At 53.0% G+C, this 14,555-nt stretch overlaps 1 protein-coding gene across 11 annotated transcripts in view; it reads right to left on the minus strand.

The window, feature by feature from the left end:
* PLEKHG4 (pleckstrin homology and RhoGEF domain containing G4) overlaps window positions 1-14,555 on the minus strand; it is an 82,766-nt gene that overhangs the window by 58,988 nt on the left and 9,223 nt on the right. For 7 of the 11 annotated variants that reach the window (XR_003077171.3, XM_040646014.2, XM_004944100.5 and 4 more), the window contains exons 1-2: window positions 6,630-10,759; window positions 6,239-6,436 (exon numbers count right to left, since the gene is read on the minus strand). Coding sequence is in view for 8 of the 11 variants with exons in the window: in XM_040646014.2 (XP_040501948.2) it covers window positions 6,239-6,436; window positions 6,630-7,211 (780 nt within the window). In the remaining 3 variants the exon portion in view is untranslated. Of the gene's footprint in view, window positions 1-4,900; window positions 4,949-6,238; window positions 6,437-6,629; window positions 10,760-14,555 lie in introns of those variants that run through there. The other 4 variants (XM_015279197.3, XM_015279198.4, XM_046899590.1 and 1 more) reach the window with 2 other exon arrangements.

Genomic DNA, 14,555 nt, shown 5'->3' on the forward strand with positions numbered 1-14,555 from the left:
AGAATGCCTCCACCCAGCCTAGAGCCACAAGACACTGTCTGCCTGGTAAAGGGTCCTTAGGCTTAGATGTGCTGTGGGGGAGGGAAAAAAAAAATAAAAATGAAGGTACTAAGCTCTGAGGACCCAGTTCTTCTCCTGAGCATGTGCTGCTGATGTGTGCAGTGTGTTCCATCCGATTTTAGTTGAGTCTAATAGAAGAGCATGAAGCCAGGTAAAAGGCATCACACAGCTGGAGCAATTGAGAGCCTATGCGAAAACAGGTGGAGACAAGTTAACAAAGGATTCAGCAGCAAGGGATCACTGTAAACCCACCAGTGAATGGAAAGAGAGATCGATGAAACGAAGCAGGAGAAAGGAGGCAGCAGAGCAGGACCTGCACAACCAAGCCGTGCAGCCCCTGACCTGCTGCATCCCGGTGCTGTTTCTAGCCCTGAGACCCTCAGCTACACCATGTGTTCTGCATACAAGCCCATTTACAAATGTTTTGCACCCAGATTTTGTAGTCAGCCAGATATTGGTTCACGTCAACAATGTTTTTCACTTTTAAGAACTCCCACCAGAGGCTGAGTCATCTTCAGATTTCCAGAATTAACCATTATTTTGGGTCAGGTTGATAGCAAAACATACTGAAGTGCTGAGGAGCTGAGAAGCAGCTCCTGGAGATGCCCGCTAGGCACTGACCTGCCTAGTTTTCTAACTTACAGCTATGTTTTGAATGCTTCATTTCAGCATTTCCTCCACGTCTGCATTTAGAAGTCCTGTTACAGGCGTAACAGGAGTCCCCTACACCTGCAACATGGGCTCAGTGTGTGAGCCTTCCAGCTCCCTAGAAATCCACCCTCACCCCCACACACAGCGGCACTCAGGAGTCCCCACACCCCCATGTATCTTTTTCCCATATTTAAAAGGAAAAAAAAAAAAAAAGCAGTGACTCCAGGCATCAAACAAGACAAGTCTGAAGATAGCTCCCAATTAAGTAAAAGTTCACGGCTGAACCAACTTGACTCAATTATTTACAGCTTTATCACAACATCAGAAAGTAAAAATCGCTGCTTTGAACTCGATTCTGTTGGGGTAAAATGAGGTCTAAATCAAGCCACAAGTAATAATTCATTTTCAGTTTCATGATTAACTTCAACTTTCTCTGTCAAGACAAGGTCTTAGAAGGGATTCCCCCGTACTGGATGCAATACTTTAATTGGAAAGCTGTCATCTAGAAACCCAGACGTGTTAGGATTGGCAGCACCGACTTCAGGCCTTTTATCTTGTTCCTCTTACATGGTCACATGGGAGTCCTGACAAAGATTGCTATTTATAAAAGTGCTGTATTCTGCAGGCCAGACAGATGGCAGAAAAATACTTCAACTCAAAGAACCTGTTATACAGCAGAGAGGCCACGGGACTCGAAGCAACCTCCTGGATCCTCTCACACACACTGAAACAACAGGTACTGGCATCAACCAATTTAGTCTCCATGTCCGCCAGTCTGTACCTGGAGCCATCCGGGTCTCTCACCCTCGCTGCACCTGCTCACTCCTCAGGTTTGGTAATTCCTCCTGACCATCCCTGCAGCCAATTCCCCTGACGTATGTCACATCACCTTAATGCACCTCCCCTGACCATCTCCTAGGCCTGCCTGAAGCGCCTCCTCAGCGATGCCTTTTTAACACGGTTCCACTTGTTACTGTGTGAAGCCTTGCAGGACAGCAGGTGTAACGGCACCAACACCTCCCAAGTGGGATGGAAGCATTTTGCTCCCTTGAGTTACAATCACGCTCACCCTTCCAGCCACATTCCTACAGTAACACAGCCACCTGCTAGCTCTGCTCCCCACCTGCTGAACCCAAAACACAAATTCTGCCCCCCGCTTTATCACGGCATGTGCTCACACTCTGACTCTTCCATCAGATGAGCTTCAGTACAAAGTTTCACAGTTCATCTTGTGTAATACATTTATCCACCTCCTCCTCCTGCTATTGCTCATGTCTCCCAGCCTCGTTTCATCACAAATTGGTCATCAGCATACTCTTACTTTTTATGCCAAGGTCACGGATGAGAAGCAATATGCGTCCCATGGCTCCCGTTTCCAACCCAGTTTTCACTGCAGCACACACACCCTTCCTTCCACCAGTTTTTCTGCCCATCTTGTAATGCTTGCATAAACCTCCGTCCCTTTGACACAGTCATTAACTTTCCATCTGACCCATAAGAAATCGTGCAAAGGACAAGATGAAGCCACTAAACCTTTCTCTCTCGACAGAGTGCTGTTCTATGGGAAAGGCTGTTCTGACACTACCTGCCATGGAGCAAACCACGTGAGAAAACATTAACAAATGTTGTAAGGCTCATTTGTTTCCCTCCACACTCAGTGACTGTGGTTGCTGTACGCTCAGCTTGCTCTCTGTGTTTTGTTGCTAGCCCTGACTTAATAGACTCAATACAAACCCCTGTTATCAGCATTATGTGGTAACTTCTTCCACATTCCAGGAGGAGATCAGCTGGTCCTTTTTGTTCCAACCTAGTCATTTCTGCTCCCATTTCATTCACGGCACTTTTACCCCTATTCTCTGCACAGCCAACTATCCACTGCCATACCCACATGTTGCATTACTACCAGAAAAAAAGCTAAGACTCTGTTTAGTTTGGAGGATCTTATTAATATTTTCTTTATATCCCAACCTTGAACTCAGAAATCTGCCTCCCTCTCTCTTCTCTTTCCATTAAACTGACTTTAAAAACAAACCCTATATGACCTGACACACTGCTCGTGCTTCCCTCAAACATGAGTGGATCAGAGCTTTGCAGCCCTCTACCCTCATGCCTTCTGATCCCCAAGACAAAGGTGTCTTCTACGGTCCCTTTCCTGCACAGCATGGCTAAATTTAGCAGATCAAGACCTCCTCCTCCAACACACAGTTTGCAGAAGTTGCTTCAGCCATTCTCAGGCCACAGATAACTCACAGGAGACTTCTGTCATCAGAGTATTTCTTAACGAGCGTGTTGAGGCCATCGGGGGAGGGTGGGCAGACAAAAAGGGTCAGTTCTCAAGGACTACAAACAGTTTATGCAAGAGAGAAGTGAGAAACACCACCAGTAACAGCACGAACATAAAGCTCCATCTGCACCTACGTGACATAACAAATTTCAGTTAAAACCTGGATGCAGGTTTGGAGGCTTTTGTGCCTCTGACGTGCAACCTCACTGCTGAGATGACCTGTGTGCCTACTGACACGCAGCAAGTAGAAGAAGCCTCACCAATAAAATCACCAAACCCAAAACACAGAGCTCTCAGAACTTGCTGATAAATCTGCAAAGCTACCATCTGAACTGCAGCAAGAGCCAGATCAACATCCAACAAGCAGGAACACAAGCCCTTCCAGAGCCCAAATGTTTCAGAGGCTTAGAACTTTAGAAGCAGAGCACCCTTGTGCTGCTCCAAAAAGCACCATCAAAGAGAAGATTATATGAAGAGGCTTATTTCAGTTGTTTTAACATTTTAATCTGAGGCCCAAGCATTTTTGCTCTTCTCATGTTCAGTCGCTGCCAGAGCCAAACCAGGCTGGGAGGGGAGTGCCAGGCTCTGTGCCCAGCAGCTGCAGCCAAGAACGCTGCCTTACAGGAAAGAGCTGGTGACCAATGACAAAGGTATCACAAAGGTCCCAGGGCCATGGGGACAGCTGGGCTGGAACAAACCAAGCAGTACAGTTAGCCCAGGATTTGAAGGCTTGTAACAAAACCTGGTTTCCAAGCAGTGACACTCTAGCACAGCCCTTCTCACACACCTGGAGATCACAGACTGTTGGTTCTGTCACACCCTGCTGAGGCCCATGAACTCACCTAACACTTTGTTGTGACCTTCCAATACTTGAAGGGAGCACATAAATGGGAATGGCTGTTTACGAGGGTGGATAGTGATAGGACAAGGGGGAATGGTCTTAAACTGAGACAGAGGAGGTTTAGGTTGGATATGAGAAGGAATTTTTTCACCCAGAGGGTGGTGACGCACTGGATCAGGTTGCCCAAGGAGGTTATGGATGCCCCATCCCTGCAGGTATTCAAGGCCAGGCTGGATGTGGCTCTGGGCAGCCTGGTCTGCTGGTTGGTAACCCTGCACGTAGCAGGGGCTTGAAACTGGATCATCACTGTGGTCCTTTTCAACCCAGGCCATTCTATGGTTCTGTGACTTCATGAAGCCACTGCAGAAGCCGAGATCCTGATCCCTCAGAAGTTTCCCTGGTTGCCATTCAGATAGCAGTTTGTTTTTTGCCCTTCAGTGCTCTTAGGAAAAGCTTAATGAAAACACAGGAGGAAACACCGCTTCTGTTTGCACCCTCAGGAAGGCAGGAAAAGCTTTTAGGGAACAAGTAATGAGAAACAGTCCTGCAATTTTAGACAGTGAGGAGGGACAGCGGTGAAGAGATGGAGTCGGCAATAAACGAGAAGTAATTTTGAGCAATAAGAATTCAAACAAGCAGACTTCTGAGCGAAATTTGGCACAGCCCTCCTGTAAAGAAAGCACAAAGTGCCTCCGAGTTTCCCTTGTTCGCCTCATACTGCCAGCTCCGGGCGTGCAAACTCATGAGTCAGGGCCAGAAGGGCCCATGAGCGAGGAGGGAAGGCGCTCTGTGCTGCTGCTGGTCACCGACACGGCTGGAGATGGGGAGGGACAGCACCGCGCTGGGCTCTCACACAGCCACCACTACGGCCCGCTCCCTGCAGCCTGGGGGGCTGGCTGCACCCCGAGGCCTCGCAGGGCCCCACCACCCACACCTCCCCGCCTCAGGGCCCAGTGCCCGCACCTCTCCCACCTCAATGTTCCTCAGCCCCCACCTTTCCCACTTCGGTGTCTCCCAGCCCGCCCACCCTCGCCTCTCCCACCGCAGCACCCAGCCGCCCTCACCTCTCCGCCTCACGGGCCCTCAGAGCGCCACCAACGCCTCAGGGCGGCACTCCCGCCTCTCTCAGCTCTCCTTATGCCCGTCAAGCCACGCTCGCCCTCCTATTGGCTCCCGCAGCCCCAACCGCCCTCCTATTGGCTGTTGGGCTGGGCGGGGCCCGCCCTCCACGCCCTACTCTGAGCGCGGCCATCGGTTGTGGCGAGCGAAGCCTCGCGGCTCCGTCCCCACCGCCCGCAGCAGGAGGGGCGCGACGCCATATTGCCGCCCACCGACACCCACGCGCGGCCTATAGGAGCTCCGTCGTGCGCCGGCCGGCAGCCGGAGGCCGTGGGCCCAGCGCCACAGCGAGGTCTGCTGGAAAGCCAGTCGGCTTCCCGCAGTGGGCGCTGAAAGGCTGAGGAGGCTGCAGGGCGCTCAGGGAGGGGTGTCTGCCCACCTCCTGCTAAGGGGAGGAGCCGTGAGCCGCCTCGCTGTCATCACCCGAACCCACAACGCTGTGTTCTTCACGCACCGCGACGCGCTGTGCAGATCCCCACACTCAGACCTCGTGGGGATCAGCGCTTCACCTCAGCCATAGCTGAGCATTGTGGCATTTTCCCTCCTTGGCCGTGAGGAAACGTATTGAAAACCTGGCTGCGTGCAGCCTCTATGGCCAAAGCCAAAGCAGCCAGGGCAAACCCTACTTACAGGGTGGTGGTTTCTTTTCTTTCGGAGCCAAGTTTGCAATGGAGGCATTTGACTCATCGTTCCTAACATTTAAGCCTCCCAACAGCAAAGCCCATTAATCTCGGTCTCGCTCTGGCAGTAACGTGACTCCTTGAGGCTACGGAGCCTTGCGATGGTTCCAGCAGCCACCGAAGGGAGCCAGGCTGCTGGGACGCACACCAGGGCAACGCTTCACCCCACAGCCCCGCAGCCGGAGAGCCCCTCAGCTCAGCCCTACTCAGCCATCATTGGCTGGACGTGCCTCTGGGCAGCCTGGTCTGCTGGTTGGTGACCCTGCACACAGCAAAGGGGTTGATATTAAGATGATCATAGTGGTCCTTTTCAACCCAGGCCATTCTATGGTTCTACGACCATGCTAACCCTCCCTGCCAAGCCCCAAAGCCTTCCACTCAGTATTCCGGTTCTGGAAGGAGAGGGCACCTCTCCACACCTGATCTCAGCAAGGTTTGCTTTCAATAACAATTCCTCAACTGTTTCCTAGTTGTCTGCCTTGCCCTCCCACCTAGGCTGCTGCAGACGAGCCCACGCTTTCTGCCAGGCACTTCACATCCTCCAGCAGAAAGGAGGTTGACCAGCAGAGCCCTAACAGGCCGCGGAGAGCGTGATGTACTCACACAGGCATCCTGCTGAATGCACTGCAGGATGTGCTTGGCTGGAATCAGGAAGTCTATGAGGTAGCGCAGTCCATCCCCACGGTACGTCTTCTCCACCACATCAAAAACTTGGCACAGCACGGTGGCGGCCGTAGCCTCGAACGGGGGGTAGAGAGCTGATAACGTGCTCTGAATGCAGCCGTCCAGCGACTCCGAGTCCTGCCAAGAGAGACAGCGTTAGCGGTGCGGCGGCGCGGGACGCCCCGGCCGGCTCTGTGCCGGGAGCGCAGCCACCTCCCAGCGCAGGAGGGGAGAGGATCAAAGCAGCAGACTGCCGTCCTCCCTCCTTTCTTTTGGCACCGGCAACTTCAGGTGGATTAAAAGAAATTAAAAAAAAAAAAAGAAAAACCACCTCTCCCAAAAGGCGAGCGAAGCTCTCACGGAGCGCTGCGCACAGCGGCGAGGTTCCCCAGCTTTTGCTTACGCAGCAAGTCCGTCTTGCTGAGCTGGGTGGGGCTGCTATTAAACCATTACCGCAGCACGTGAGTGCGTGCGAGTGAGCGAGAGTGTCATGGGGTGGATGGAGCACAGCCCTGCCGCCCGGGCACCGCTGCTGTGAGCCTTTGCAGGCCAAGGGGAGATGTGGGGGAACGCTTGTGCCCGCGGTCCTCAGCGCGCTGCAACCCAGAGTGCTGCTGGAGCTGGTTGGTAGCGGGGGAAGCCGCTCGCTGGTGCGATTCTTCATCATTCTCACGGCAGGCTCTTTTTGGGAGCCAGGAGTTTTCTGCAGTGAGGGATGCCTCGCACAGGACCACAGCCTGCACGAACAGGACCGCCCCTGGTGCTCGAGCACGCGCCTCAGTGCCCGTTTCCTGCTCAGGCGATGGCTTGCAACTTCCCCTGCTGCTGCTGCTGCTGCTCGGAGCCAGCCACAGCCTGCCCGCGTTGTCAGAACCCATTCCAGCGCTGGAGGCCAAATTCTGATCTGCTGCATGGGTGCAAGTCATGAGAGCTTGCCAAAAAAATAGAACAAAATAAAGCAATCTGCAGGCATCTGCAGAGAGCATCGAGAGCCTTCCCTGCCTTTCTGTTTTACAGGGGACCCCTCTGGCTAACCCAGAGCCAGTGGGAGTGAGCTTTGCTACGGAACCAAATGAAAGTTTACTCAGGTGTCTGGCCAGATCCTCCTCTGATATCAATCCACCTCCTTTCACTAGAGACGGCGAAAGCATTTGAGCCTCTGGCCCAGAAGCCTCCAGCCTCCCGCAGAACAGGAACAGCTGCATGGACATGCCTGAAAACACACCTCAGTTCCACAGCACGATCTGGAGAGAAAGTTAAACAAAGCTCATGTTGCCAGCTGGGACCAGCAGGAGGAGGGATGGGGAGGAAGGAAACGTTCACTTCTTCCATCGAAGGAAAGGGTCCTTTGCTCCAGACATCAGCTTGAGGAAATGCCTCAGCCACAGAGCAAGCCTAAAGTGACCTGCAGCCATAACGCTCCTCACACAAACCCTCCCATCCTTCCATTCCTCATTTTTGAAAGCATGGAGGCACAACGTATTGCTCAGTGGCGCAAGCCTTCCTGTAGGAAAGCACACAGGATTGCACAGGAGAGATGGGCACATCCAGGCAGTGCCTGCACAATCCCTCCCTGCACCAGTGTGGGTGACAGCGAGCCACGATCTGCCCGTGGCACTGCTTCAGCTTTTCTGATGCTGTTTCTCCTGATGTCAGCAACAAGCAAGGCTGAACAGCAGCAGGTAAGCACCTAACGTGTTTGCAACCAGCTGCCTCCTGCCATAGCCCTCGAGGTCAGCGTAACCAGATAAACAGAGGTTTAGGAGCTATTTTTCATATTCTTAACCCAAGGACTCAAAAAGCAGGAGTAATTTGTGCACACTGGCAAGTGCTGGATGCTAGACTCAGTGTTTAGGTCTAAACCTAAATGGGAGGTTTAGCTTCTATCCACCCAGAACACAAAAGCAGTATCAACCCCCAGCTTTGATTCTGTTAACTAGAATGCAAAGCCTCTTCCAGCTGGACCTGACAGAACATACAGAACTGTGCTTTTGAGAAGCATCAGAATCCAAAGGCAGCCAGCTGAAGGCAAGCACAGCTCTGGTAAGGCTGTGCCACCAGCTGCAGGGCTGTCCTGTGCCCCCAGGGGAGCAGGAGGCCTTCACCTGCTGCTCTTCCCCCTAGCACTAAAGAGCCCAGCCGTGGGTTCCCACTGGTATTACAGCTGGCAGCATCTGGAAATGATTTCCACCTGATCCTCTACAGCCCCTGATTCAAAAGCTCAGCCCATGGCAGCTGTGGGGTTCTGTTCTGCCCTCTGCCCCCATACCTCTAGCACAATTCTTGCAGATATTAATCCCCCCCTCCCCAGTGAATTCGGTTTACTGTTGCAAATAAAACAAAGAAGTAAAAATATTTGCACATGAGCCGGTGCATTGCTCTCAGGTTCTCACACCATTCCTGCTGCCTGAGCAAAGCCTTTGCAAGATAATTATTAACACTGGCACCGAATCAAAAAGCCTTTATATGGTTAAAATAAACCAAGCCATGTATTATTCTTCCTTTAGTAAAATACAGGATAACCATAGCCTGTAGCCATTGTAAAAGCTAACAGACGCTTTCCCTCTCTCTGGTTCACAGTACCATAAAGCCACGATACCTGTTCAGGCTTGAAGGACAGAGAGCTGCTTTCAAGCCCCACCTTTGAATCATTTCACTAGGTTCTCTGCTAACTTGACTTGAAAAGCCCCAAACGTGGTTGCAAATGCACACATCCCATTGGGATCCACCTGATGGCAGAGCCTCCTCCGAACACAGAGGGTGCAACGTGGCAGAGCTTGGAGCAGGCTGGACTCTGAGCATAGACTTGGGAAATCAATTCACAGTCCTGGAGATGGGATGGAGCTGCTTATTTGTCCTGTTAACTTCTCAGGGGAGAGAAGGCAAGGGCAGCAGCCCTGAAGGAGCCGTGGTTTGGAGGCACAGGGAACTCAAGCAGAACGCCAAGAGAAGGGGACAGCATCCTGCACTCCAGATGCCAATCAGAAGCCCACAGCCCATGCTATCCACAAGCCACCTCCCCTGTGCCACGCAGGGTATGCAACCCCCGCCAGGAGGCACAAGGAGAAACTTTTCCAAGCCAGGATAAGGGATCACTGTCCCGGGAGAAGGAAAGCAAGCCAAACCCAGCAAGGATCCAGGGAAAGGATGCACTCCTGCCCACACCTGCTTGCACAGCAGCCTGAGAGCTGGCAAAGCCCCGCACAGGGCCCTCCTAGAGAAAGCAGCCCCCTCTGTGCACTGCAGATCTCAGGCCGGCCGGTCTCCAGCAGCATTGCCACATCCTGCTAATGGGAAAGGCCTGAACACATGCTTCTTTCCAGCCGCTCGGCACAAACGCAAACAGGATTGCTTTCCAACCAAGCCAGCGAGCATCTCCCTGAGCAAAAAAAACAAGTCTTGGGACTCAAATGTTTCTTTGTAAATAGCACAGGAGGCCCATGAACTCCTGCACGCTGCCGCCACACCTCCCAAAAGAGAACCAGGCTTTAAAAATAACTGCTCCATAAATCAAGGCTCTAAATAAAGCCCAGGTTAAGGTCACGTCCGGCCACGGCAGCTTTCACCACACCACAGCTGGGAGCTGGTTGATGTTACAGCCCTGCTCCAGGGACCCATCTACCTCTCCTCGTGCAAGCAGCTGCTGCAGCATGCGAGGAGCCTGCCAGGAGGCATCTGGAGCAAGCAGAAGCTCCTCAGCCCTTTCTGGATGCCTTTGCGGTCAGGAAGAGAGCTCCAGCTACTGGGAGCTCCTGCCATGCTGCAATTCAAGTTGGACATCAGGAAAGATCTCTTCTCAGGAAGACTGGTGAGGCAGTGGCAAAGCCGCTCACGGAGGTCGGGGAGTCACCATCCATGGAGGTGTCCCAGAGCCGTGGGGATGTGGCACTGAGGGACGTGGGCAGTGGGCACGGTGGGGTGGGGTTGGGCTTGGGGATCTGAGAGGTCTTTTCCAGCCTTAATGACTCTACGATTTCCTTCCAACTCAAGTTCTTCCTCTTTGGGACCTGCTGCTCACCAGTTAGGGCTGAACACAGAAGACCTCCTGCAGGTTTGGAAAAGAAGTCAGCCTGCCAGGGAGAAGAGAGGTGAATCCCAAGGGTACACATCAGGAAAGCGCCTGGGACAGCAGCTCAGGTGACGCAGGACAGTGCTGCATCCCTTTCCTGCACCGACCTGCACTGCTGGAGCCACCCAGACCCACCATTCCCTGTAATTATTCACTCGACCACCTTGGATGGAAGCCAGCATCATGCTCAAGAACACTCATCTACAAAAAGTCCTGAACAAGGACAACACGAAGAAGAGGCACAAATCTTCCCTGCTGACAGCCCAGATGCTGTCTGAAGGCTCCTAAAAGCTCTCAGCAAGTCCTGCAAGCCCAGGACTTATGGCAGACAACACTCCTTTCTGGCAGGCTGAACCGGCTCACGCCACATGCTGAGGCACACATCTGGCAGCAGGAACTGAGGCTCTGCAGCTTTGGCAGGGTGAGCACCCAGCCTCCAAACGTCGCCTGCGTGTGGCCCCCGGCCAGGTTTGGGGACTGGGGGAAGGGAGCCCCAGGCGGGCTGAGCAGGGCCGGCTCACTCTGCCAATACAGGCTGCCGTGCTGCGCCGCTTGGCTGGGGCTGCCGGGCTCTCAGTTGACGTGAGAAACCTCATTTCCAGTAAAAACAGACCTCTGGGCTTTCCATGAACCTTTTCCACTTTCTGACAGCAAGCTTAAAGCCAGGCTGCTTTTCCTTTGGGGAAAAAAACAAAAAAAGAAAAAGAAAAGAAAGAGAGATTTCTGTGTTCAAAAAGGTCTCCAGCTAAAAGCAAGGCTTGTTTTCCTGACAAAATCTGAGATTTCCCACTCCTTTTCTGCAGGGAGAAGAACCCTCCCATCCCCATTTCCTGAGCCGCTCTCATCGCAGCAGCGGCAACGAGTTCAAGAGAGGAAAATCTTCCCAGCACAAGTGCCAGCTCCCCCGGCTGCGAGGCTCGGGGGGAGGCTGGGAGCGGAGCACTGGCCGCAGCCCCCCGCCTGCCTTGGGCTGGTTGGGCCTGAAGAGCACTCTGCTCACTGAGCACTGCTGCTATGAGGCTGGCATTCACACCGCTGGTCTGCGAGATACCCACGAGTGGCTCTGCCTGCTCCGTGGGTTACCGTGTGAGGGTTTTTCAGGGAGAAGCAGCCCAGCAGCGAGCTGTGCTCCTGCAGAAGGCTCTCACAAGCCGGCTCCGTGCACAGGCTGTGCCTCCACCGGCCCCTCCGGCCTCGCAGGGAGTGGTGCTCTGGGAATCATTTCCAGATGCCTCCCTGCTCCCCAGCCCTTCCCTGGGCGGACGCGGCCGCCAAAGCAGCTCCTACTGGGCAGCCGCGCAGGATTAGCATTCCAGGCACTGCAGGAAAACAAGCGCTTGGAAGCGATTAACTCATGATCTCTTGTTTAATTAAACAAAGGGGAAAAAATGATGTATTTGCTTTTCAGCTCGGAGGTCCCGCTTCTGCGCATGCGGGAGGGCTGGGCATGAATGGCGGGGCAGCCCCACAGCCTGCGTTGGTTTGCACTCAATGGGGACGTCTTGAGCAGCTTTGGGAGCAGTGCAAGCCTCTCAGAGGCACAGCACTCAGCACCTCTTCCTCAGAGCCCCGCATTCCCTCCTCTCCACCCTTTCCTTTAGGTTTTCCCAGTACTACACAGCACTGCCTGCAGCTCCCATCTGTCCGTGCAACGCCCAGCGCGTCAGAAGAGCTGCTGACAACTGCACAACAGATGAGGGTGGCCAAACCGGGGACGGGGCACAGACCCGTAGCCCAAGCAAGACCTCTTACAGCCAAATGGAGATAAGCTTCTCCTCACAGGCTGCCCTCTATTAGCTACAGCTCAGGGGGTCAGACAGGTGTTTAAAGAGCATCTGAGAAAGCAGACCCAAGCCCTGTCCTGTAGCAGACGTGCTCCAGCTGACACGGGGGCCTGCATGCGGGTGAGAAGAGCTGTGCATGCACCACCACCATACAGCTGGGAACCAGCTTGCCTTGGTTTAGTTTAATCAAGGGATTAGGTCCTTAATCTGAAATAACTGTCTAAGCACAGATTTTTTTTTTTTTTTAATATCATTGGCATAGCTCTAACCATGCAGTTAATTACCAAAGCTGTAATCAGCACGGTACAAAGCCCTGGGCACTTTGGTAACACCCTTCCCAGCAATGGACTGGTGCTGGCTGCGCCTGCATTTGACTGTCACCTCCCTGAGGCCCCAGGACAGAGCTGCACGAGCTCCCCAGGCTCGTTGAGCAGCCAGCACCGCGTGCCTGTGTTCCAGCCAGGGCTCACAGCATTCAAAGTGCCACCCCAGCCAGGAACCTCCACTTCTACACAGGCCAAACAATGGCACATTACAGTGTAAGAAAGTGCCCTTTCTTACCAGTCTCTTCCAGCAAATGACCTTAAATAAATAAATAAATAAATCACCACGCTCACTACCAAATGGAAGCAATTGCTTCAGCTCATTTATCTTCTCAGTTATAGCATTTGCTCCTCTCCCAGCTTCAGGCACCAGCATTGGTTTGGCCAACCAACCTGAGCAGCAGCACCTCGTCTTCCTTACCCCTGCCACACACCGGGGTGCTCTCAACAGGATCACAGAAGCATTAAGGTTGGAAAAGACGTCTCAGATCCCCAAACGCACCCCACCACGTCCTCTGTCCACGTCCCTCAGTGCCACATCCCCATGGCTCTTGGGACACCTCCAGGGACAGTGAGTCCCCCACCTCCCTGGCAGCCGTGCCACTGCATCACCGCTCTTTGGAAGAAGAAATTGTTCCTAATACCCCACCTGAAGTGAAGGATTTGTTTACGCCTGCCAGCTGCAAAGCACATGGAAGAAGTTCTCAGCCAAGCATGTCACTGCCTTCAGCATCCCTCAGCCAGGGGCGTCAGACCCTAACCCACATATCATGCTCAGACATCCATCTGCGACCACCTCCCAGCAGATGGGCAGCCTCCTGTGCTCCGAGAGAAAATGATAATCCTCCAGGAGGACAGCTGACAAGTACCAGGAATGATCTTCACAGGGTCACCATTTAGGTTATTGCTTCAGCAGCGGGTGTGAGGCTGCAGGCAGATCCCATTATCCAGCTCCCACCCTTCCCCTGCAAGGTGCACGAGCTGCTGGGACAGGCTCCCAAGGGCAGATTTTCCAACCTCCATAAGTGAGGGTGGATGCCTCTAAGAAAAGAACATCTATTAGTTAAATGAGCTCCCAGACTTAATGTAGGAACCAGATAACACTCCATGGTCTCAGCATCCCGGAACAGATGAGCTCCTCTTGGCCTCAAACACCCCACGTTCCTGTGAAACACAAGTCCTGCTTCATCAAGGAGGGGGAAAAATAAGCATTCTGAAACCAGGGCAGCAATTCCAGCAGGGTTGGCTGTTCATGGGAGAAAACCAAGCGTGCAGGGGCTCTCCCTTGGAGGAGCAAATCCCTGCATGCCCTTGATGGGAGAAGCAGTAGCAGTTCAGTGGCCAGCGTGCACCTCACCTCCAAGCAGGGACAGAAGGCCAGGGCAGGCAGCCCAGGGACACCACAAGCCCTGCCTGGATAAATGTACCTGCTCCAGCGAGCTGCATCTGCTCCAAGGCACTCAGAGCTGGCTGGGAAATGGAGGCAATGCATGTTGTACATTGAAGCTCTCCCGCCCCTGAGCAGCCAAGCCTGGGGCTTAGAGCTGGACGGAAACATTTCCCCTGTATTCAGATAAAGCCCTAAACGAGTGCCTCCTGGAGAGCTAAGTACATCAGTCATAAATGCAGTGCGTTGCTTTTACTAAACGCCCGAGTCAGACAGGGGTAAACACAGGGCTTTTAAAGCTACTCCCTTTATGGCTCTTTTCTTTTTTTTTAATAGAAAAGTCTCACGTGTCCCATTATTTCCATACATATCAAAGAAGGGTGGAGATTTAACTAGCGATTTCTAAAAGACATCTTTGTGCACAGAAGGGATGTATGCCAAAACGTGGGTGGTTATAAGCCCAAACACAAAGGGGAATACATCCACAGGCATTTTTCCCCTTGATCCATTAACGGGTCTGCATACCAGCCTGCCGAGCGGATGAGAAGGACCTTGTTCAAAAGGTAAATGTATTCTGAAAGATGACAACGAGCAGCAAATAACCCACATCCTTCCACCACGTCTGAGGCTCAGGCTCCTCTAGCTTCTCCATCCCATGCCAGGCAAGCCCCCACCTGGCCACAGCATCTTGTCC

The sequence above is a fragment of the Gallus gallus genome, chromosome 11 (genome assembly GCF_016699485.2).
Source record: "Gallus gallus isolate bGalGal1 chromosome 11, bGalGal1.mat.broiler.GRCg7b, whole genome shotgun sequence".
Taxonomy (NCBI): domain Eukaryota; kingdom Metazoa; phylum Chordata; class Aves; order Galliformes; family Phasianidae; genus Gallus; species Gallus gallus.